Raw genomic sequence first — 26,400 nt, 5'->3', positions numbered from 1 at the left:
CTGCCCAGGGGCGCAGCCAGTGGGCTGATGCATTAGGGACATGCATCTCACATAGAACCTATTATAAATACATATAACTGCACAACATATTCTGGGTGCTGAGAGGTTCTGTAACATGTAACAAGTAATACCTCACTTGGAAACTCCCTGAATCCAAAGTCACAATCTCAAGTCACACACTTACCACAGTTCGCACTTACTCTCAGGACACACTAAGCTCGTTCACACTCGCTCAGGCAGAAGATTTAAAAGATTTTTTTTCCCCCTTTTACCAGTACACCACCCTGCTGCTCAATGCACTTCCAAAAAATTGGATGGCACTCGCATGGTCCAAGTGCTGTGCGATTTTTTTTCTCGCACCCACTGACTTGCATTGGCGAGTCTTGTCCGAAATACAAGGACAGTTGCAGCATGCTCATAGAATAACACTGATCAGAGTGCGGTCTGATTTTTTAATCGGATTGCACTCGCACATTTTCCTCGCAGACGAGTATGAGCCCTTAATGAGACTATAATGTGATTTTTTTTTATTTTATTGTTAATAGTACACAGCGGGCTCTGAATACAACTCTCAACATTGTCCTCTGCTCCCGCTGATCGCAGACAGAGCAGAGGACAATGATGTGAGCTGTCTTCAAGACCCGGCATCAGGGATCAGCGCAAACCGTACCGCTGATTCCCAGGCGCAGGTACGTGTGGTACTGATGTGGCACATGGTTGCAATACATATGAAACACAGACATAAATATCGTCAGGCCAGACAAAATTGTTGGCACTTTGCCAAAATTTGCTTTCAGACATGACTATCTATAATGTAGCGTTGAATGCGTCCTTCTGTCCAAAGCTGGTATAGAATGCGCCTGCACAGTGTGACAGGGAGGATGACGAGGATGTAGGAGGAGTGCCGCACCGGAGATTGTGTTATGCGTAGGCGCTGACTGAATACGTGAGGACTAAACCCTCCGGAGAGGCTGGAAGAGGAGTGTTGGGCAAGAGTCAGCTCCTGTACATGGCGCAATCTCCAGCCCTATTTTAGTGAAGACAAATTCGCACACAGTGTCTTAAACAAAATGGCGCCGGATAGTACGGTATGACCATGCACTGACTCCGGCGCCATTTTTTAAAAATACTTAACATAGACAACGCGTAGCAGGGGAAAGGTTGATTGTTTTTTTATATATATATATATGTGTGTGTGTGTGTGTGTGTGTGTGTGTGTGTGTGTGTGTGTGTGTGTGTGTGTGTGTATATATATATAGAACAGCAGCGCATTCAGGATAGGGGAGCATATAATAGGACGGGGGAGTATATAAATAGGATGGGGGACAAATACCAGGCTGGAGGAGCATATACCAGTACTAGGGGAGCATATACCAGGACAAGCTACTGAACCAGTTCTACGCACGAATTGCGAGCATTTTTATTGGTACATTTGTTAACCCATTCAAGATCTTACCCTTTTTAATTTTTGCATTTCTGATTTTCACTCCTCTTCTTCCCAGAGCAATAACTTTTTTATTTTCCCATCTATATGGCCATTTTAGGGCTTGTTTTTTTGCAGGAAAAGTTGTACTTTTGAACACCATTGGTTTTACCATATTGTGTACTCCAAAAAATGGGAAAAAAATTCCAATTGTGGTGAAATTGCAAAAAAAAAAGCGTAATTCCACAAAGTTTTTTTAATTTTATTTTTACCATGTTCACCAAATGCTAAAACTGCCCTGCCATTATGATTCTCCAGGTCATTATGAGTTCATAGACACCAAACATATCTAGGTTCTTTTTTATTTAAGTAGTGAAAAAAAAAACAACAAAGTCTGTTAAAATAAATAAATAAAAAAATGCACCATTTTATATTTTTATTTTTAATATTTAAATTTTTTTTTAAACTTTTGGCATGCTTCAATAGTCTCCACGGGAGACTAGAAGCTGAAATAACCCGATCTGCTCGGCTACATACAGGCGATGATCAGATTGTCTGTATGTAGCAGAATTTCTCACTTGCTATGAGCGCCGACCACTGGGCAGCGCTCGCAGCAAGCTGGCAGTGACAACCATAGAGGTCTCCTGTAGACCTCTGGTTGTCATGCCAACCCATCGGTGACCCGCGATCACGTGACGGGGGTCAACAATGGCAGGAAGCGCTTGTTAGATGCCGCTGTCAGAGTTTGACAGAGGCATTTAGCTGGTTAATAGCTGCGGGTGGATCACAATTCCACCCGTGGCAGTTGCGGGCACATGTCATCTGTTCAAAACAGGAAAAGATGTGGGCTTCGGCGGTGAGCCCAAATCAAAGGGGGAGACACAACATACGACGTACTGTACGGCGCATGTTGTGAAGGGGTTAAAGGGAACTCGTCACCAGAAATAACGTTATTAACCTGCAGATATGCGGTCAGTCTGCAGGTTAACAGTGTTATTATGCTGCCTGGTGCCCGCACGCAGCCAAATGCAGAGGGGGGAAAATGATCTTTGTTCTTAGCATTATGGTCATTTCAAAAAAGTGTGCTCATTTCTGCATCAAGATGTTTATTCTTCCCAAGTGAGCTCATCCAACAAACACATCACGTAAAGTAGGGTATCAATAATGAATTGTGCACAGAAGGTATAGAGAAACACCTTTGTACATAGAACTTCACATGCTGCCATGTCACGTCTCACCATGACTACTCTGTAATGGTCTTGTACTGGCATGCTCCTGCACTGTCACTTTTCTAACCAGCCTTCCCAATACAGTCCATGGCTGCGCTGGTGGAGATGCTGCACTAAATTCACAGGGTCACTTAGTTCATTGTGTAAGAGTCAAATTAGCCAATCTGTTATTACCAGAGCTAAGTGGTTACCCGGTTTTGAGTAGATTATTACCGGACCCTAATTCTATATCCTTTCCTGATCTATCTACATATTTCTTGTTGACCTCAAAACGGTTTGGCTTCTCACTTGACTGTCCTTCCAGGACCGGTACGGCCGGTGGAAATTCAACATATAATTACAGAATCTGTGACTTCTCCACATCTAGTGCTCACTACTCACCTGGGCAGTCATATGTAGGAATCTCCTCTTTACACCGCTCATCACCCCTCACATAGGTCTCTGTAGTATTAATATGGGTCAGATCTTCACCCTGAAACAAATATTGTAAAACTCACAGACAGCTGGAGAAGTCACATCTATGATCAGCTCTAATCCTGCCATCTCCACCGCTCTCATTACACAAGTATAAAACATATAACACTGGTGGATAAAACAAGACTGAGCACAAGACCTTCACAGCCGTCTACACATCATAGGGGAGATCTCATGACACCTTCTCTCCATCTACCTGATGATCCTGAGGAACATTGGGATCTTCTTGGTTACAGTCCTGTGGAAGAAGAGGACGGGGACATCTCTCTGGTGTTGTCTTCTTACTGGATAGATCTGGAGGAAACATATACAGGGACTGAATTCATTCTTTACATACAGATAATAGGCCGTGTGTATTTAGCCCTATTACCTGGTGATGTGAGGGGCTGGGGAACCTCCATCATGACGTCCTTATACACATCTTTGTGTCCTTCTAAATACTCCCACTCCTCCATGGAGAAATAGACGGAGACATCCTGACACCTTATAGGAACCTGACATACAATAATACCGTCATCCCCCCGATCCCTTCATAGTGTTATTGTATAACGTCCCAGCATTCCCAGCAGTGTCACCTCTCCAGTCAGCAGCTCAATCATCTTGTAGGTGAGTTCTAGGATCTTCTGGTGATTGATGTCCTCATACATCAGGGGGTGAGGTGGAGGCCCCGTGATTGGGCTCAGGGGTCTTCCCCATCCCTCAGACACAGGGTCCTGACAGCGTTCACTAAAGGTCTTCACTACTGTGTAATCCTGGTTATGGAGAGACACATTAATAAATCTCACTACAGACATTTCCAGAGTCCTCACCTCTCCAGTTCTGTCCATCTGTTATTCCCATAGATAAGAATGATGTAATGTGACGTCATCAGAATCTCACCTCTCCAGTAAGCCGGAAGAGGATCTCTAGGGTGAGGTGTAATATCCTCTCTGACGTCTTGTCCGAAGCCATTTGTTAATGTTTAAAGTAAATCTTCTAGAAGATAATTATACCGATTGTATCTGCCAGGATCCTAAATGGAAGGAAGATCAGCTGATGAAGAATCATACAAAATACCATGGGAAAACAAGATACAGGAGCAGTGATGCTGGTATAGTGTAAGGACATGTGCACACCGTGTCTTGTCAGGTGGACACGTCCTGTAACCAATCCGAAAAAGTGCAAAAGTTGGAACATAATGCACAAAAATGAAAAACAACTCACTGTTCATAGTTTCAGTTTTTCAACGTCTATTAACCCCGTCAGGATTCTAAAGCTGCAAAACAGTTACAAGAAGTGACCTGAAAGCTGAAGATAACACGCCAAAAAATGGCATCTCAGGACCCCGTCCGTTCTGAGGACCAGAGACTGTGCCTATAGTGAGGCCACAGGGCTCATTCTGTTATGAGTCCATGATAAAAAAAGAAAAAGGATTGTCCAGGAAGGCATCAATGTGCAGTGTACGATACTGGGAGTAGAGATGTGCAAAATCGTGGGAAAATATTCGCCAATCTCAAATTCGGCACGAACGTAGCACATTTGGATTAGTGTTCCAGAGCAAAGTTCGAGCACATTTCGGTAAATGATCGCGTCTCCAATAATGGTTTTGATAGGTGTCACGGGGTTACCGCAGAGAGTAGCCAGAAAACCGCAGCGTCTGATTGCTCCTACTCCTGCGCTGAAAAGCAGTTCTTTTTAATGGTGCTCATTTCTTTTGGCAGAACAGGGGTTAATTGACCATATTTGAAACTCTGAGCTCCCAGCTGTGCTCGGTTAGCCATTCCCATCCCCTATATAATATGGGCCCTGATTCAAATGCATGTCAGAGCTAGCATTTGTTTCATAGATTAGGAGGAGAGGTGTTCACACGAGAAGGAGTTTTGGAGGAGTTATCTGTGACTGTTGCGTGGTTTGTAAGTGTGGTAATTCCTTTCCCTCCTCTACTTTGTTTTTTCCCCATCCTCCACTCCCCGATGCATTCCTCTGTTACATGTGAGTGAATATTTGTATGCATGGTGTTTTCAGTTTACCCTTGTTTGTGTAGCCTAGTTTGTCGGGTTGGTGTACTGCGGTGCATAGTGCCCCTCTTCCCTTGGTGGGGGAAGAGAACAGACGGAGGGCTAACTCAGGAGATAAGGCAAGGGTGACCGCCCCGGCATCTTCACCTTATGAAGTATCCCAGGGAATAGGGCGAGCTAGGGCACCCCCTAGTGTTAGGGACAGGGTAGGAGATCCTTGTCCCGGGTCACCTGACAGCTGAGTTGTGACATTAGGACTGTGGCTAAGTTATGGGGGAAGTTTGTGTTTGATGAGGGGAAGGGGTGATGAATGGGGAGAGGTCAGAGTAGCGGTGCTGTTTTTTTAATGATGTTAATGTGTGTATTCCAGCAGCCAATCAAGGCGCAGAAACCATCAACAACGTCATGACACAAGGGCTTCTGTCATTGGTAAAGTCACATGTCCCTCTCCATATAAAAAGCAGACATGCTTTGCTGCCGCTATTTTCTCAGTTTAACAGCACAGAGAGGCCGCTCCTACAAGTTAACGTGTCATATAGTTAGATACGATCCTGTCCAGTGTGAAATCAACCTTTCAGCATCAAACTAGTTTCTGCTAATAGTGTTGTGCATGCAGTAGTCCACATTTCCTACTCAAAATTGTTTGGGTTAAAACTATTGCAGTCAGGACTCAGGAGGCCCCATTTGCTAATCAAAATTGTTAGGGCCAATATTGGGGTGACGGCACTAAGCCCCATATGCTAATCAAAATTATTTGGGCTAATACTGTGTTGCAGTCAGGACTCCAGAGGTCACATTTACTAATCAAAATCGTTTGGGATAATACTCTGATGCAGGCACCAGTCCACATTTCAACATATTAATCTTTTGTGGTAATTCTGTGGTCTAGCCACACTATATCAGCCAATAAATACTGATTATTAAATTAGTGACAGGTGACTTATAGGTCTGGGCCCAGGGTTGTGAAACAGCTAGTTAAAAGAGGGGAAGGGTCCAGCCATCATAAAAGGGAAAGAGTAAGGTTGGGATGGAAAGGGGAACAGGCTTGGTGTTCGAGGTTTACGTGGGGTAGGTGGTAATGTTCCTGAAAGCTCTACTGAACAAACATCGTCCTATCCATAGACAACTGACAACTTGTGTTACTGGACAGGATACTCAACTCTCTTTCTTTTGCAGCCACACAGTGGTACGTCTTGTAGATGAGGGCCAGAAAGGGCATGTGCTCCAGTAGATGGCAAGCGCTGCATCAAATGGCCTCTCCTCCTCTTCCTCCACCTTAACATGACACAAAGCACAGCGCTCCGAGGTGGCACCAGAATTAGCCTGGTTTTTCACCGCATCAAAACTCTCCAACCGCCCAACTCACCCAGAGTACTAATCATATAATCGCAATGCATGAAGGCATGGGGCAGGGCCTGGGACAGGGCTTGGAGCAGCATTTCTAGCTTAAACATTGATCAGTAACAGGTGGATGAGTGAGAGGTGAAGGCCTGGTTGTCTGAGAGCCCTGACAAATTCAGGCAATAAACATCTGGGAGACGCAACTTGGAGCCTAAACATTTCCAAAAATTGGGGGCAGACACCACTTAGGCTGTGTGCACACGTTGCAGATTTAGATACGCATCTGCAGCGTTTTTGGCCGCACGGATACGCATCAAATCCGCAGTATAGTGCACAGCCAATGTAAATCTATGGGAAATGGAGATCTGTTGTGCACATGCAGTGGAAAAATCCGCGCAGATTTGCAGCATTTTTCTTTTCCACAGCAGGTCAATTCTTGGGGATCTGCAGCGTTTCTGCACCCATTGACTTCCATGGAGTCAGGCACATCCGCAGCAAACCGCATGTAAAAAAGATCTGTGGATTTGCTGCGGCTGTGAGAAACGCTGCAGAGTGGGAGGAGGGAAGTGTGTGGGCAGAGACTGTGTGCGTGTCTGTGTGTGGGGGTCTGCTTGTATGTGTGTGTGTTCCTGTGTGTGCACGGGTCTGTGTAAGCAGCCATTGTCTGATGTGACTATTGCTCCCATCCAGCTATGAATGCTTAAAGATAGCATTGCCAATGATGGGAAAGTAGTCCCATCAGACAATGCATGTGTTCAGTAGTAAAAAAAAAAAAAAAAATACAGTACATATACACATACATTACAGACTGTACATACAACATATAAAAGAGTACATACCATTTACCTAATACCCGAAGCCCTCGATCTCCTGTAATAAAAATAAACCACCTATACATACCTTTTCTGTCGTAGTCCAGTCAATAACAAGTGTCTCACGACGATCTCCCGTGTACGTGTAGAACACTGATAACGGGTGATGCCAGTGTTCTACAGGGGTTCCCACGATGAACTGACAGGCAGAGGTAATACTCCGTGATATATATCCCTCCGCCACCGGGAAAGAGGTCCCCTAATCCTAACTCTCACACAGCATTGCTGTAAAGTGAGAGCCTGAAATCAGGTAACCTCTTCAGTGATGCACTGCAGGAGCCATTGTCTCCTGTTGGTGCATCGTTGGAGGCCCTGTAGAGCAGTGATATCACCCAATGTCACTGTTCTACAAGGGAGATCATCGTGGGGAGGTTGTTATTAAATGGACTACGTCGGAACAGGGAGTATGTGTTTGTTTTTTTCCCTCAGGAGATCGAGGGCGTCGCATGGATTAGTCATATAATAAAGATGGCAAACCTGTGTTGTGTTTTATTTAAAAACTTTTTTCTGGCTGTGTGTGTGTGTGTCTTTTTTGACCCTTAAGAAATATAGGATTAGTAATAAATAGGTGTCTTATCGACGCCTCTCCATTACTAATCGGGCTTGTTGTCATCTTAAAATACAAAGGTGACATTAACACCTTATTACCCATATGCCACCGATACAGGGCAGTGGGAAGAAAGGCTGAGTGCCGGAACTGGCGCATCTTACAAATGCACCATTTCTGAGGCTGCTGGGTGCAGATGTTTGTAGCCGGGGGGGGGGGGGGCAATAACCATGGTCCCTTCCTAGGCTATGAATATCTGCCCCCAATCATCGGCTTTCCCTCTCTGGTGCAGAAAATTGAGCGGGAGCCCACGCCATTTTTTTCCCTTTTTTTTTTTTTTCAAAATTAAACATATTGATCATTATTAAATATTGGCATTGCTATTATATATCTATCTATAGATATATCTATCTGCATGTGTAATGGAGTATGCAAAATAAGGCTACTTTCAAACATCAGGTTTTCGGCGTCAGGCGCGATCCGGCGTCGTGCCGGATCCGGCAAATGTTTCGTAAAACCGGATGTGACGGATCCGGTTTTCTGCCGGATCCGTCTTTTTCTTGACAGACAAAACCGGATCCGTCTCATCTGGTTCATCCGTTTTTCTATCCGTTTTTCGACGGATTACGCCGGATCCGGTTTTTAAAATTGACCCTTGTGGCCTTCCGAACGGGATTGGCTACTGGAAAACTATATATAGCATGTTCCTACAGCCCTTCTTTGACAGGTTGTAGAGGAGAAAGTGCAGGTTGGAGAGAAGAGCAAGTTACTGGCGAAGATGGATGTTGTCATTGGAAATATTTTGAAGAATTTGGCGGATTTTATAGCGGAGGCGAATCGTTTGAGGGTGATTGTTCTGGAGAAGGAGAGAGCGAGACAGCAGCGCATCAGGCATCGTAGACGACATTTGTGGATCCACCCCATCACAGCCAAGAGAATGACGCGTGGGGTCTATTCTACACTTTGCATGGACCTTCGACGAAACCCGGATAAATTTTTTGGATATGTTAGGATGAAAATGGAGAATTTTGATTACTTGGTGGAGCGCATTGCACACCTCATAAGAAAAGCGGACACCTATTGCCGCTTCTCTGTTTCACCCGCAGAGCGTCTGATGGTGACTTTAAGGTAAGCCACATTTATTGGATATGCTCGCATCAGAGCACACTTTCACTGCAATCTTGTTGGTGGTAGTTTGTATCTCCAAGTGTTATAGGTCAGTTTTGGTATGTAATGCTGTGATTTAAAACTAATTTATTGTTTTTTAATTCCCCACAGATTTCTTGCAACTGGAGAATCCCTTTCGTCACTGCATTTCCAGTACAGACTCGGGATTTCCACCATATCTGGAATAGTGAAGTACACATGCCGTGCACTGTGGGACTCCTTAGCTGAAGAGTTTTTACCAGAGCCCACAACAGAGAGGTGGATTGAAATTGCTGACAAGTTTCAACAGATATGTCAGTTTCCAAACTGCTTGGGCGCTGTGGACGGGAAACATATCCGCATTGTAAAGCCAGCTGGATCGGGATCGGAATATTTCAATTACAAGAAATATTTTTCAATTGTCCTCATGGCCATCGCTGACGCGGAATACAAATTTATTGCGGTTGATATTGGGGCCTATGGCCGCTCCAATGACTCTCAAGTTTTCAAACTGTCTGCCATGGGGCGTAAACTGTATGGAAACACCTTCCAGTTCCCACCACCTAGACCGCTGCCGCAAACATCTGGTCCACCTATGCCATTTGTCTGTGTAGGGGATGAAGCCTTCCAGCTGTCAGAACACCTTTTGAAACCGTACTCTAGCAGAGGATTGACAAGACCAAAACGCATTTTTAATTACCGCCTCACAAGAGCAAGAAGAATGGTTGAATGTACCTTTGGTATTCTGACAGCCAAATGGCGGGTCCTATTGACTGCGATCAACCTCAAGACAGAAACTGTGGACGAGGTGATCAAAGCGTGCGTGGTACTCCACAATTTTGTTATCTGCAAGGAACCCATTTCCATTGAGGACACCTCTGAAGAAACCACCTTGCAAGATTACCATGACATTACCACTAGAAGTTCTGTGACGGTTTCAGTAATGAGGGACAATTTTGCACTATACTTTATGTCACCTCAAGGCAGAGTACACTGGCAGGATGACAGAGTGTGAAAGATTTGTGCCCTAACCAAACTTGTGTACCTTCTGGACCAACAGTATATACCTTTGCCAACCAAAGTTGGCTATCTTGTCATGGTCTTACTATTTTTAGCTTTAGGCCACAGGTGTGTACCTGGTTGTGTTTTATGCAAAGTATTTCACCTTTTAACAAAAGTTGTGTACATTGTTAGGAAATCACCAACAATAAACACAACTTTTTAGGTGAAATACTTTGCTTCAAACACAACCAGGAACACAACTGTGGCAAAAAGCTAAAATTTACCCACAGTTATATACCTAGTTTTGAATACCATTTCACCTTTTAAATACCCTGTATTTAACCTTTTTCGCCGCAGAAAGAAATGACAGACAACCAGTGTAAAATAATTTAACTTTTATTGAAAAATGTTTTTTTTAGTAAACTTTTTTAAAATTTTAATAAACTTGTTTAATAAAGCTTTGAAACCATAAAACTGGTCATTTTTATTTAAATACACACATTATAAATCTGTGTAGTGTGTGGTGGAAATACTGCTGGAGGGGCTGCGGGACACTTCGACACTGGGAGTGTGGAGAGAGGACTGGGATCGTGGTGGGGAAGGAACAGTTAGAGGTGAAGGTGTGGAAAAAACTACAGAATGGGTGGACATGTGGGAAGCAGAAGAGGTGGTGGGTGGTGGAGTGGAGGGTTGGGCAGGGACTGTAGGAGCAGATGATGTTGATGGCAAGTTGTATGGGGAAGGAGTTTGGTACGGGGCAGGTTGCTGGAAGTGGGGAGATGTCTGGTACGGGGCAGGTTGCTGGAAGTGGGGAGATGTCTGGTATGGGGCAGGTTGCTGGAAGTGGGGAGATGTCTGGTACTGGGGAGGTTGCTGGTACTGGGGAGATGTCTGGTACTGGGGAGGTTGCTGGTACTGGGGAGGTTGCTGGTACTGGGGAGTTTGCAGGTACTGGGGAGTTTGCAGGTACTGGGGAGTTTGCAGGTACTGGGGAGGTTGCTGGTACTGGGGAGGTTGCTGGTACTGGGGAGGTTGCTGGTACTGGGGAGGTTGCTGGTACTGGGGAGGTTGCTGGTACTGGGGAGGTGGATGGTGCTGGGGAGGTGGATGGTGCTGGGGAGGTGGATGGTGCTGGGGAGGTGGATGGTGCTGGGGAGGTGGATGGTGCTGGGGAGGTGGATGGTGCTGGGGAGGTGGATGGTATGTAATAGGAGGGGGAGGATGGAAAGTGGCTGGAGGGGGTGTAGATGTAATAGGAGGGGGAGGATGGAAAGTGGCTGGAGGGGGTGCAGGTGGAGGAACTACTGTGGTGGGAGGAGGAGGTTGGGAGGTAACTTGCTGGAGAGCAGCGTGGCATGAATGCATTACATGCATCTGCTGGGCAGGAGAGAGCGTTTCCATGCGCTCCACAACAGACCTGAAAAAGGTGTGGTTTGGCGAAGATCTTGCTTCTGAATGCATGGTTTGCAGAAGTGTCTTCACCTCCAGAATGCTGGAGTTGATCTGCTGATAGCCTGCGGAGATTTGCTCTGACAAGACTTTTAGACAGTTCTGGAAAGATGCATTCAGATGCAAGAACTCTGGCGCATAAGTCTTTTCCTGACCCCGCTGCCGCCCAGTACCCGCAGGTGTACTAGAGGTGGCAGGGGCAGAAGGGTGGGGTAAAGGGAAAGCGATCTCCTCACCAGCAGCTTCATGTAATGTAGGCAGCCACGATGCTCCTGTGCTGGTGGATGGGACAGATGGGTCAAATGTGTGGGAAGGCTGGGAAGGTGCAGATGTACCGGGGCGGTCGAAGTGTCCCTCGGTGCCGGTCTCCTCAGGGATCGCCTCAGAAGGGTCCAATCGTGCAGGCTCCCGAGTGCTGCTCACCGTGCTGTGGAATAAAGAGAAAAAAAAACAATTAAAATACTGACATGGTATGGCCCTGGCTGAAAAAAAAAAATTTACATCTAACATTTTTTTTCACATGTGGTGTGTAATATTTACCTTCTAGTGACCATTGTTTCCCGGAGGAACGACAGGGCTTCTGCGTACTTGTACTTGCTCCTGCGTCCTCCAGATCCACTCGGGGCCCGCATCTCTTTATTGAACTCCTTCTTGAAACGATCCCTTACAGACCGCCACTGATTCACAATTCTGTTCCCTGAAACGAGAAAGGACAAAGTGGTTAGTATACAACATCAGTGTTTCCCAAACTCCAGTCCTCATGGTCCCCAGGGGTCATGTTTTCAGGATTTCCATAGTAAATAGAAATCCTGAACACATGATCCGTGGGGACCACGAGGACTGGAGTTCGGGAAACACTGGTTTACATCAAGCAACCGGTACTGTATATACTTACGCTCTTTAATCTGGGCCCGAACATCGAGGTCCTCCCAGCGGCCCACAAGGAGCGAACAGATTTCCTCCCAGAGTCGTCGGGTAACAATAAGGTCAGCGTGGCTGCGGTCAGCCATATTCCAGAGCGGCTCCCTTTCTCTGACGAGATCGATGAGGTGGTCCACATCGAGTCCTCCATCCTCACCGTCAGAGTCGGGAGCACGCTGTGAAGGCTGTTAAAGAAAAAGACAAAAATAACATAATTAGCCTCCACAAAAGAAATGAAATAAAAAGTGCAAAAAAACAAAGCAAAAATATTTATACTTACACGCTGGTGACCGCCGCGTTGCTGTCGCCGACGACCCTGGGAGGCACTGCGAGGACCTCTTGGCCGAGCACCAGATTGGGAAGACTAGAGAAGAAAACAAAAAATGTTATGTCTTTGGATGTAGGCATTTGTTTGCTGTGTGTGGTCTGCAGAACATTGTTTTCTATGTGTTGTGTGTAGTGTGATGTTGTGTTTCTGCGTTTGATGCAAAAAACTTACCAATTGTGAGCCCACTCCAAGCGTCTGTCCACCCCTTCCTTCTTCTTCTGGGAGCTCCTCTTCATCTTGTGATTCCTGTTTTGAAATAAAAGGCAATGAATAGACATATATTACAGAGATGATGGATTTTGGAAATAAAAACTTACCGTCAAACGCTGACGATGCGAGGGAGGGCTCCCAGAAGATGATGTGCTGTCTTCCTGGTGGCCACACTCCATGCCTGTGGGTGGTGTTCCACCTGCTGCCATTGCTGCTGCTGCATCTATTGGGCGGCTGTTGAATAAAGAGAAACAAAGGGCCAATGAATATCTTGATATTCAATAGCCCTAGTTTGGAGGAATGGGGGATTTGATAATTACCGTCTCTCATCTGCTGCTGGCCTCCCCTCCTCAGCATGTTCCATTTGCTGCTCCATTTGGGGTGGTGGTGGTGCTGATGGTGCTGCAGTGGTCTCCTGCCTTCTCCTGCTGCGCTTGGTTGCTTTCTTGGGTGGCATGTTGGGTGTGGCTGTGGGTCCCACTGTCTTGCTTTTATATATGTCTTGTGGGCAGAGCTACTGAGCATGCTCAGACCAAAAAAACCGGATCCGGCGCATTGCGGAGCTCATAGGCTTTCATTGTGTGAAAAAGCCGGACGCGCCGGATCCGGCGTGTCCGGCTTTTACGCCGGAGACAAAAAACGTTACAGTAGCCGTTTTTTCCAGACGCCGGATCGCGACACATTGCCGGATCCGGCGAAAACCGGATGAAACGCATGGCCATCCGGCGCGATCCGGCGCAAATGCAAGTCAATGGGGGGGGAAACCGGATCCGGCATTGCATTTCGCCGGATCCGGTTTCTGTCAAAAGCGCCGGATCGCGCCTGACGGTGAAAACCTGATGTGTGAAAGAGGCCTAAGTGGTTGGACAAAGAAATTACATCACAACTCTTTTTTTTTTAATAATAGATCTTAATTTCGCTTACAAAAACGCATCAAATCCATGCAGATTTTTAGCTGTATTTTCTGCCAAGAGATGCATAGTCTGTGCAATCAATTCTGCAGGCAAATCTGCAACGTGTGTACATACCCTAAAGTGTCGTCAGTTTCCTCAAAGGAGGAATAGTATAATGAGGCTCTGACACTCCTTCCACTACAGGCAAGCCACCAGATGAAGGCACAACTTAAGAATCATCACATTTCCAAAAATTGTTAGCAACAGCATGCACAGGATCCACGACAAAGGTGTTACATACTACCATAACGCAAGATCAATGCAGCCCACTGAAAACTACACCATCGCCCAGTCTACAATTGGGGTGCAAAAGTCATTGGAGATCCATGACTTGTTCAGCTTGATGAAAGGTAGGCCACTCAGCCATTTTTGAAGAACTGCAAAAATTCCCAGATGGTATTGATATTGAGCTGAACATACTCCTGCACCATCCTCTCTAGTCGTTCAAGTGTCAGACTTACACTCTCTTCTGCTGGTGCAGGTGCTGGTCTCAAAAATGTGTGAAATGACACACAGAAATTGCTTGCGCCACTTCCACTGCTAATGTTTTTGAACGTTCCCAGTGTTGGAATTCTAACTTTGATGCTCTAATTGTGCGTGACTGCTGTCTTGGGGAAAACCACTCTTAATTTTGTGTACAAGCGTGTTTCGATACTCCAGCAGCATATGTGCATCCCATTACAGGGTGAAAGCATCTGGCAAAATTTACTCTTGTCCCATGGATCTGAGTGGCAACCCAGTAGCCAGCACAATTTCTAATCCTAAAAATATGGGCATCATGTTGTAGATAGTGCAGCAAGAAGGCGCTCATATGTGGGGCGCTTCCATGAGGTCTGAGTCTATGGTGTCTTGGTGGCAGGGTAATACTCAAGCTTGCTTCCTAACATCCTCTCCTGCCAACCACGGACAGCAGAGAGGGAATCATTATTCTCTTCATCTCCTGACTGCTGCATGCCCATCACCTGACTGCTGCATGCCCATCACCTCTTCCTCCTTGTCCTCAGCTCCTGCACCTTTGTCTTGTACCATGACCTCCTCCCCTCGATCACTGTAATCCACCCTCCCATGGCACCCACTTGTGCGACAACAATCCGGAACGTTAAGATATTGATATCACTTCTGCATCTTCCTCCTCTTCCTTTGGGACCACCACAACTTCCCGCAGACTGAAAGTGTGCTCCAGCATGTAGATGACCGGAATAGTGACGCTGATGATGGCATCGTCAGCGAATAGCATCTTAATAGCTATTTCGAAACTGTGCAAAAGGGTGCAAAGGCCCTTCATCTGTGCTCACAAAGTAAGCGTAATTTTCACATCTGTACTATGTTGAACCAGGCTATGCAAAAGGACATATTACACCAGGGCTTGCCACTGCTGCCACAGTCGCTGCAACATGTGGAGAGTGAAATTCCACCGTGTCGGTAGATCGCATATAAAACCGCTAACCGGTAGGCTGAAAGACCTCTGTAGTGATGCAAGTCGTTGACCTGGTAGCGATATTTCTGTACCACCAGGTAGAGGACGTGAGCCATGCAAGGCATGTGTGCAAGGTTGACCCCCACAGTGGGGAAGGCAACATGTTCGCACAGTTATCGCATACCCCATTCCCTGCATCCAGTTTGTGTGGAAACTGCCATTGTTCAAACTAGGCCTGGATAGCTGTCCACAACTCTTAAGCTGTGTGACTGCGATTTCCATGGCATATTAATTTAAACCCTGCCTGATTGTGGCGAGACCTGACTGCACAGTATGGAGGAAAGGGGGATATTCTCTCTGCAATGTTGGAATGAATGTCTCATTAAGAGAGAGAAAGCCTAAGATAACTTGTTAACTCAATAAAAGGACTCCATAAAGTTCATAAATAGAATATGCAAGAAGATGTTGGGAGCTTGCAGAGTAAAAAGATTTCTTTGCACATCATAGCCAAAAAACCCAAAAAGCATAATAGAAAATGCATGATAGTGGGGAAAAGGGCAGAATATACATAGATCATAACTTGTACATAATTATCCAGAGTCCACACTGTTGCAATGTACTCCCAGACGCGCGTTTCGAGATCTCTTCCTCAGAAGGGGTGCACCCCTTTTTATGATCTATGTATATTCTGCAAGTCTTTCCCCACTATCATCTTCTTGTATATTCTATTTATGAACTTTATGGAGTCCTTTTATTGAGTTACCATTAACCCAGTTTAGTCCTGTAGGATACGTTTAGTCCTGGTCTATTCACACTGCTCTGTGATCCACTTTAAAGCATCTTTGCTTCCATTTATTTTGGGATCTTACTTGCAGACATTTATTTTTGATTGTTATTTATCTGTGATGGACTGAGTTTATCCCTCTGCTCAATGTTTGCTGTTTTGTCACTTTTTTTGTGTATTGTCTTCCCTTTAAGATTTTTAGACATGGTTCAATAAAATTTCTATTTTATAATAATTTATTGGAGCATTTTTTGTCTTAGGCTTTCTCTGTTCTCACGGTCCACAGTGTTTAATTTTGGGGCAGTTTTTGTGCTTTTCATTAAGAGACGGGTTGAAGGCCCTACAAGAGGTGAAGACAAGAGAAGTGGAGGAAGTGTTAGATACAGAGGTTTGTCCCACAAGCCTTGTGTGAGGCAGTGACCCCTGTTACAGCTAGGGGGCACTGTGTATTCTCCCCAGGATATGCACGGAGGCATATGGAGGCTAGGAGGACGCATTGCGGGCACATGCGTAGAGTAGCTGGGATAGCAATGAGGAAGCAGTGACCGATGTCACAGGTAGGGGTCGCTGTGTAGTCCCCCCAGGATATGCACGAAGGTGTATGAAGGTCATAGGTGTGCATGGCTGTCATGGACGTAGCTGTGACTGCAATGCAAACTGATAATAAAAGTAAGTGTTAGTCTTGGACATGTTAGTGTCCAAGACAGATGTAGGGAAAACCCGCTCTGGATGTTGTGTTTAAAACAGATTGCAGTATGATAGTGTTGCAGTCTGTTCCATTCTGGATCCAGGTTTTCCCATGTGGCAGGTTTCTGTGACAAAAGCCCTGCAGGAAAGGGTTAGTGAAGTCTGAGTAAGGCTATGTGCACACGTTTCGGAATTGCTGCGGAATTTCTGAAATTCCATTCTGCGGGAAATATGCGAGAAAACCACATTTTAAATTCCCGCGGAAAAACTAGCGATTTGCAAGCGAAAAACTTGGAAAACTGATTGACAGGTTGGTCACACTAGTCAAACATAATTTGACGAGTGTGACCAACTTTTTACTATTGTGGCTGCCTATGTGGCATCAGCAGTAAAAAGATCTAATGTTAAAAATAATAAAAAAATAAAAAATAAAAAATGGTGTTTTTCTTACCTTCCGGCATCCCGTGCAGAGTACCCGATCCTCGCGATGCTGCCGGCAAGTCCCATTCCCAGCAGTGCCTTGCGACAAAGACCTTTGATGACGTCGCGGTTTCGCGAGACCGCTATGTCATCAAAGGTCATTGTCGCAAGGCATCACTGGGAACGGGACTTGCTGGGAGCATCGCTGAGGCCTGCTGACGCTGCGAGGGACATCGGAAGGTGAAAATATGACGATTTTTTTATTTTAATTCTATTTTTTACAGGGATATGGTACCCAGAGGAGAATCTCCTCTCCTCCAGACCGTGGGTACCATCCGCAAATGTTCTGCTTACTATTCCCATGGTGGGCACAGCCACATGCAGAATGTATACAGAACAATGCATTCCTATGTGTGCGGATTTTCCAGCGATTCCGCACAAAGAATGAGCATGCTGCGTATTTTTTCGCAATGCAATTCCGCCGCAGAAAAATCCGCAGCATTAGCACCGCATATGCGGAATGCCATAGGATTCCATGGGATGCTTTTTTTGCGTTTTCGCGGCAGAATCGTGCGTTTAAAATCGCAGCAAAAAAACCCGCTATGTGTGAACACAGCCTAAGACTGAGTGCTTAGTGAGTCTCAGGGCCAGAGTGAGGCCTGGCAATCCGCGGTGTCCACAGAGATGCAAGTCGTCCATGGTGACTGGTCTCGGATGTGGACAGTCCTGTGCCCGGAGGTGAACCGGAGGTGGATGTCCTGTTCCCGAAAGAAGACTGACATGTGTAACGATTGCAAAACAGGTGGACATGGCGCCCGGCTGCGATCCGGAAGATATCCTGGACGGGGTACGGCTGTGTGAGTAAAGAAACTGTGATGCAGCAATGCAAGACACCCAGAGGAAATAGTCAGAGGAGGACTAGTGTGTGTAGTGCCTGCAACATGTAATGCTGTGTGAATAGAGTCTTGGCTACGGCACATATACACCCACGGGAACGAGTCAGAGGAAGAGTGGCATGTTTAGTGTCTGTAAAATGAAGGATGCCGTGTAATATATATTCTGCAAATGGTGAAATGGATACTAATTATACGCAGACGTTATATGCACTTGTGTGGATTGGACAATTATGTGTGAAGATAACACATTAAATAGACTTTTGTGTTTGGATTTCGTGGGTCACTGCCTCTTCACTGCGTACGGTGCTACCGCTGCCTTACACTTGGTTATTCCAAGACTTGGTGTTTATTGGCATCTAGTTGTTTAGTTGACAATCTCTTAGGCAAATGCACACGTACCGGAACTCTCGCGGAAATTACCGCGAGAATTCCGGAATTCCATTCCGCGGGAAAATCGCATTTTAAATTCCCACGATTTTCCCACGGAAAAACTAGCATTTTGCAAGCGTAATTAGCTTGCAGAATGCTAGAATTTTCCAAGCGATCTGTAGCATCGCTTGGAGAACTGATTGACAGGTTGTCACACTCATCAAACACAGTGTTTGACGAGTGTGACCAACTTTTTACTACTGAGGCCGCCTATGCAGCATCAGTAGTAAAAGATAGAATGTAAAAAAAAATAAAAAATGGTGTTATTCTTACCTTCCGACGTCCCGCGCATCCGTTCCCAGTAATCCTTTGCGAAAATGCCCGCGATGACGTCCGTTCTCGCGGGATCGCGATGTCTCGCGGTAATTTGCGATGACGTCGCGCGAATGACCGCGAGACTTCGCGATCCCGCGAGAACGGACGCCATCGCTGGCATTTTCACAAAGGATTACTGGGAACGGAAGCGTGGAGAGAGGCGGGAATGCTGCGCGGGACGCCGGAAGGTAAGAATAACAATATTTTTTATTTTAAATTCTATTTTTTACAGGGATATGGTACCCAAAGCCCGGAGGACAGTCTCCTCTCCTCCGGACTGTGGGTACCATCCGCAATTGTTCTGCTTACTTTCCGCATGGTGTGCACAGCCACATGCGGTAAGTAAGCGGAACAATGCATTCCTATGGGTGCGGGATCGCTGCGATTCCGCAAATTAATGAGCATGCTGCGTTTTTTACCGCGAAGCGATTCCACCGCGGTAAAAACCGCAGCATTAGCACAGCATTGCGGAATCCCATAGGAATGCTTATTTTTCGCGTTTTCGCGGTTAAAACCGCTGCGGAAACGCGAAAAAAATGCCATGTGTGAACTCAGCCTTATTGTGTAGTGGATTATTTATAGCTGTGTGACTGTGATGTCCAAGGCATATTATTACAAACACTGCCTGACTGGTTTATTTCTCCATCCCCTGTTGTCTAGTAGTTTAGTTCTCCATCCTCTGCTGTGTAGTGGTTTACTTCTCCATCCCAAAGCACCCTGCAAGCCTTGGGGATTCCAAGACTTACAGAGCAGCCCCTTCCCCACAGTTACCCAGTGCCTAATCACCAAGATGTAACGACCCCTGGCCATGTTTGCTCGTCCAGGTGTCAGTAGTGAAATGCAGCCTGGAAGACATTGATTTTTTTCAAGGAATGGCTGATGTTGTCTGTGACATGCTGGTGTAGCACAGGCAAAGCTGTTTTACATAAGTAATGCTGACAGGGCAACTGGAACTGTGTGACTGCGATGGCCATCAGCTTTCGGAAAGTGACTGCATACACCAGGCGGAAAAGCAGCATTTCCATGGCAAACGGATTGGAGATGGTGAAGTTCATGCTGTTAGCTATGCCATGTGTAGGAGGAAACAATCTTTTACGTGACCACAACTGCGGGACCAAGGGCTTCCTCGAGGCAGTGCGGAAAGAGGGTGGAGTATGGAGAACACGACAAACTGCTGGACTGTGAATGAGGTGCAGACGGAGATGTTATGGTGGATTGAGAAAGATGTGAGGTGTTTGGTCACTGAGATCTGTCAAGAACAGCAGGCATGTCCACTTCCGTAACAGCTGATGGGCTGTCACTCACCGCAACTGTAGTGTGTAAACAAGTGGAGGTTCTGAGGCCAAGGACTGGTGTGAGAACATTTACCACAGTGAAGGAGGTGGAAGAAGCAGCAGATGTGGTTGCGGTTGATGGGGGCGGACGGGTGGGTGGTGAGGCACACTAGGCCACATTTTAGCGCAGTGAGTTTACCAGACTAATGCATGTTGATCGATAATGTACTGGTTCATGCATGCACATGAGTAAGGACCCTTTAGTCCGAAACGCGTATTGTCTGTGACATTGGTGAACCATATGTTTTTTATGCATCTATTCTGCTTTTAATCAATTTTTTTGGAATAAAGTCTTTTGATTTTAACCATCCTTTGGTCGAAGTTGCTGGAACATCTCCCAAGTATTGTGCCTACAAGATTTTACGGAATCCAAGTTCCCTGCACCGCCCAGGATTGATTGCATTCCTCCAGACTTCGCATTTGCTACGGTTTGGTGAGCTGACAAAAAATTTTTTTTCCTTTGTGTTCATGCATGCAGTAGTCAAAATATTGCAATTTTTGCCTCTACTATTTTTTTTTTTTTTTTTTTACAAAGTTGGCAGATTACCAGAGTTAGGTTTCAAAAAAGGCCCAGGCAAGGCAACCATTTCCACTCATGCGAATTGCACACCTGCCACCATTGTGGTTGAGGATGCAGGGCTTCTCATGTTTGCATCACTCGCACATCTGTGGTTCCCACAGTCAGTTGGGAGGTTGGAAAGTTGTGAGACGGTGGAAAACCAGGGTGAATGCGGTGCCAACTCTGAGGACTGTACTGTGTGTGATGTCAAGGATGAGGAAAAGGAGGAGAGATCACTTGATGCAGCACTTGCTGTCCACTGGAGCACATGCTCGTTTTGGCCCTGATCTAAAAGGTGTAGATGAGTGCATCCTACAACCTCTCTGTGCCTCGAGGTAACCCTGGACTCTGCGCTCTCCTTCAAAATACATATCCATGCCATTTCCACTTCCTGCAGGCTACAACTCAAAAATATTTCCCAGATCTGTACATTCCTAAATCAAGAATCTGCAAAAAACCCCTAGTCCATGCATTCATCTCCTGTCTCCACTACTGCAGGCTCCTGCTTTATGCCCTCCCTTCTAACAGTCTTGTACCCCTCCAATCCATCAGAAACTCTGCTGCCTGACTAATCCACCTATCCCCCCCCCACTATTCCCCGGCCTCTCCACTCTGTCAATCCCTACAATGGCTCACCATTACTCAGAGACTACAGTTCAAAACCCTAACCATGGCATACAAAGCCATTCAAAACCTGTGTCCTCATCTCCCAGTACTTACCTGCAGGGAACCTCCGATCCTCATAAGATCGCCACCTCTACTCCCCTCATTTCCTCCTCCCACAATCGCATACAAGATTTCTCCTGCTCATCCCCCCTACTCTGAAATTTGAACTCTCTACCCAAACATACCATGCTCTCGACTACTGTAGAAACCTTCACAAGGAACCTGAAGATCCACCTCTTCCGACAAGCCTACAACCCGCAGTAACCATCTCTCCACCATACCGCTGCACAAGCAGCTCTACCCTCACCTATTGTATCCTCACTCAGGCCTTGTAGACTGTGATCCCTCACGGGGAAGGTCCTCTCTCCTTCTGTATCAGTGACTTGTATTGTTTAAGATAATTGTATTTGGTTTTATTATGTACACCCCTGTACACATAAATGGTGCTATAACAAATAATACTGCTGAGCAGCTGCCAAAGAAAGGGAGTGGAGTAGCCCATCCAGTAACAGAAGTTGTCAAAATGCTGCACAATTATACTATTCCTACTGTGGGGAAATTGATGCCACTTTGGGCATGTGTGACAATAATTTTCTGAAATGTGGAGACTCCAAGTTGGGTCTCCTTCATGTGTGTTGCCTGAATTTGGCAGAGCTCTCAAAGCACCAGGCCTTCACCTGTCACTCATCCACCTGATCCTGATCAATGTTTCAGATAGAAATGCTGCTCCAAGCTCTGCTCCAGGCATCCATGCTGCACAATTATACTATCTGTACTTTGGGTCATTGGTGACATTTTTCCTGGTGACTGCCCCTAATTTGTGCTGTGTGGGAAGCTTTTTGGCCCCTGAAGGTGTTGTCTATGCGTTTGGTTTTGCCTCTCACTGAGCCTCCAGCACCGACCTCCACCCGCAGAGCCTCACTCCACATAGAGAATAATGGAGCCTCCAGCACTGACCTCCACCCGCAGAGCCACACTCCACATAGAGAATAATGGAGCCTCCGGCACCGACCTCCACCCGCAGAGCCTCACTCCACATAGAGAATAATGGAGCCTCCGGCACCGACCTCCACCCGCAGAGCCGCACTCCACATAGAGAATAATGGAGCCTCCAGCACCGACCTCCACCCGCAGAGCCACACTCCACATAGAGAATAATGGAGCCTCCAGCACCGACCTCCACCCGCAGAGCCGCACTCCACATAGAGAATAATGGAGCCTCCGGCACCTACCTCCACCCGCAGAGCCGCACTCCACATAGAGAATAATGGAGCCTCCGGCACCTACCTCCACCCGCAGAGCCGCACTCCACATAGAGAATAATGGAGCCTCCAGCACCGACCTCCACCCGCAGAGCCGCACTCCACATAGAGAATAATGGAGCCTCCGGCACCGACCTCCACCCGCAGAGCCGCACTCCACATAGAGAATAATGGAGCCTCCGGCACCGACCTCCACCCGCAGAGCCGCACTCCACATAGAGAATAATGGAGCCTCCAGCACCGACCTCCACCCGCAGAGCCACACGCCACATAGAGAATAATGGAGCCTCCAGCACCGACCTCCACCCACAGAGCCACACTCCACATAGAGAATAATGGAGCCTCCAGCACAGACCTCCACCCGCAGAGCCACACGCCACATAGAGAATAATGGAGCCTCCAGCACAGACCTCCACCCGCAGAGCCACACTCCACATAGAGAATAATGGAGCCTCCAGCACCGACCTCCACCCGCAGAGCCGCACTCCACATAGAGAATAATGGAGCCTCCAGCACCGACCTCCACCCGCAGAGCCGCACTCCACATAGAGAATAATGGAGCCTCCAGCACCGACCTCCACCCGCAGAGCCGCACTCCACATAGAGAATAATGGAGCCTCCAGCACCGACCTCCACCCGCAGAGCCACACGCCACATAGAGAATAATGGAGCCTCCAGCACCGACCTCCACCCGCAGAGCCGCACTCCACATAGAGAATAATGGAGCCTCCAGCACCGACCTCCACCCGCAGAGCCGCACTCCACATAGAGAATAATGGAGCCTCCAGCACCGACCTCCACCCGCAGAGCCGCACTCCACATAGAGAATAATGGAGCCTCTGGCACCGACCTCCACCCGCAGAGCCACACTCCACATAGAGAATAATGGAGCCTCCTGCACCGACCTCCACCCGCAGAGCCGCACTCCACATAGAGAATAATGGAGCCTCCAGCACCGACCTCCACCCGCAGAGCCGCACTCCACATAGAGAATAATGGAGCCTCTGGCACCGACCTCCACCCGCAGAGCCACACTCCACATAGAGAATAATGGAGCCTCCGGCACCGACCTCCACCCGCAGAGCCACACTCCACATAGAGAATAATGGAGCCTCCAGCACCGACCTCCACCCGCAGAGCCACACTCCACATAGAGAATAATGGAGCCTCCAGCACCGACCTCCACCCGCAGAGCCGCACTCCACATAGAGAATAATGGAGCCTCCAGCACCGACCTCCACCCGCCGAGCCGCACTCCACATAGAGAATAATGGAGCCTCCAGCACCGACCTCCACCCGCAGAGCCGCACTCCACATAGAGAATAATGGAGCCTCCAGCACCGACCTCCACCCGCAGAGCCACACGCCACATAGAGAATAATGGAGCCTCCAGCACCGACCTCCACCCGCAGAGCCGCACTCCACATAGAGAATAATGGAGCCTCCAGCACCGACCTCCACCCGCAGAGCCGCACTCCACATAGAGAATAATGGAGCCTCCAGCACCGACCTCCACCCGCAGAGCCGCACTCCACATAGAGAATAATGGAGCCTCTGGCACCGACCTCCACCCGCAGAGCCACACTCCACATAGAGAATAATGGAGCCTCCTGCACCGACCTCCACCCGCAGAGCCGCACTCCACATAGAGAATAATGGAGCCTCCAGCACCGACCTCCACCCGCAGAGCCGCACTCCACATAGAGAATAATGGAGCCTCTGGCACCGACCTCCACCCGCAGAGCCGCACTCCACATAGAGAATAATGGAGCCTCCGGCACCGACCTCCACCCGCAGAGCCACACTCCACATAGAGAATAATGGAGCCTCCAGCACCGACCTCCACCCGCAGAGCCACACTCCACATAGAGAATAATGGAGCCTCCAGCACCGACCTCCACCCGCAGAGCCACACTCCACATAGAGAATAATGGAGCCTCCAGCACCGACCTCCACCCGCAGAGCCACACTCCACATAGAGAATAATGGAGCCTCCAGCACCGACCTCCACCCGCAGAGCCACACTCCACATAGAGAATAATGGAGCCTCCAGCACCGACCTCCACCCGCAGAGCCGCACTCCACATAGAGAATAATGGAGCCTCCAGCACCGACCTCCACCCGCAGAGCCGCACTCCACATATATGGCTGCTCTGTGCGCACAGGACCTGTGATGAGGTCACATGAGGGGAGGAGTCAGGGGTCACATGATCGGGGCCTCAGTGTATGCAGGACTCTGCTGTGCTGGTTGTCATGGTGCTGGATGAGGGGAAGTTTATGTGTGGGGTCAGGAGGGGTTTACAGGGTGGATATAGGAGGGCTGTGTGTTTACCAGGTGGTGTACGGAGCAGAGCCGTGTGTGTACGGAGCAGAGCCGTGTGTGTACGAGGTGTACGGAGCGGAGCCGTGTGTGTACGAGATGTACGGAGCGGAGCCGTGTGTGTGCGAGGTGTACGGAGCGGAGCCGCGTGTGTATGAGGTGTACGGAGCGGAGACGCGTGTGTATGAGGTGTACGGAGCCGCATGTGTACGAGGTGTACGGAGCGGAGACGCGTGTGTATGAGGTGTACGGAGCGGAGCCGCGTGTGTATGAGGTGTACGGAGCGGAGACGCGTGTGTATGAGGTGTACGGAGCGGAGACGCGTGTGTATGAGGTGTACGGAGCCGCATGTGTACAAGGTGTACGGAGTGGAGCCGTGTGTGTACGAGGTGTACGGAGCGGAGCCGCGTGTGTATGAGGTGTACGGAGCGGAGACGCGTGTGTACGGAGCGGAGACGCGTGTGTATGAGGTGTACGGAGCGGAGCCACGTGTGTATGAGGTGTACGGAGCGGAGACGCGTGTGTACGAGGTGTACGGAGCGGAGACGCGTGTGTACGAGGTGTACGGAGCGGAGACGCGTGTGTACGAGGTGTACGGAGCGGAGACGCGTGTGTACGAGGTGTACGGAGCGGAGCCGCGTGTGTACGAGGTGTACGGAGCGGAGCCGCGTGTGTACGAGGTGTACGGAGCGGAGCCGCGTGTGTGTGAGGTGTACGGAGCGGAGCCTCGTGTGTATGAGGTGTACGGAGCGGAGCCGTGTGTGTATGAGGTGTACGGAGCGGAGCCGCGTGTGTACGAGGTGTACGGAGCAGAGCCGCGTGTGTACGGAGCGCATACGCGTGTGTACGAGGTGTACGGAGCGCAGACGCGTGTGTACGAGGTGTACGGAGCGGAGCCGCGTGTGTACGAGGTGTACGGAGCGCAGACGCGTGTACGGAGCGGAGCCGCGTGTGTACGAGGTGTACGGAGCGGAGCCGCGTGTGTATGAGGTGTACGGAGCGGAGACGCGTGTGTACGGAGCGGAGCCGCGTGTGTACGAGGTGTACGGAGCGGAGCCACGTGTGTATGAGGTGTACGGAGCGGAGCCGCGTGTGTATGAGGTGTACGGAGCGGAGCCGTGTGTGTATGAGGTGTACGGAGCGGAGCCGCGTGTGTATGAGGGGTACGGAGCGGAGACGCGTGTGTACGGAGCGGAGCCGCGTGTGAGGTGTACGGAGCGGAGCCACGTGTGTATGAGGTGTACGGAGCGGAGACGCGTGTGTACGGGGTGTACGGAGCGGAGCCGTGTGTGTACAAGGTGTACGGAGCGGAGATGCGTGTGTACGGAGCGGAGCCGCGTGTGTACGAGGTGTACGGAGCGGAGCCGCGTGTGTATGAGGTGTACGGAGCGGAGACGCGTGTGTACGGAGCGGAGCCGC

The 26,400-nt window shown here is 48.2% G+C and overlaps 1 protein-coding gene across 1 annotated transcript in view; it reads right to left on the bottom strand.

Annotated features, from left to right (window-relative positions):
• The window catches only part of LOC141093967 (uncharacterized), a 744,741-nt gene that overhangs the window by 23,533 nt on the left and 694,808 nt on the right, over positions 1-26,400 (bottom strand). Inside the window, exons 14-17 of the mRNA XM_073579640.1 lie at positions 3,702-3,878; positions 3,497-3,620; positions 3,323-3,420; positions 3,034-3,124 (exon numbers count right to left, since the gene is read on the bottom strand). Of these exons, the coding sequence (XP_073435741.1) occupies positions 3,034-3,124; positions 3,323-3,420; positions 3,497-3,620; positions 3,702-3,878 (490 nt within the window). The remainder of the gene's footprint in view (positions 1-3,033; positions 3,125-3,322; positions 3,421-3,496; positions 3,621-3,701; positions 3,879-26,400) is intronic.

The sequence above is a fragment of the Dendrobates tinctorius genome, unplaced genomic scaffold (genome assembly GCF_039654945.1).
Source record: "Dendrobates tinctorius isolate UK_male_01 unplaced genomic scaffold, ASM3965494v1 ptg000063l, whole genome shotgun sequence".
Lineage (NCBI taxonomy): Eukaryota > Metazoa > Chordata > Amphibia > Anura > Dendrobatidae > Dendrobates > Dendrobates tinctorius.
This window is presented reverse-complemented; position numbering and strand designations above follow the sequence as displayed.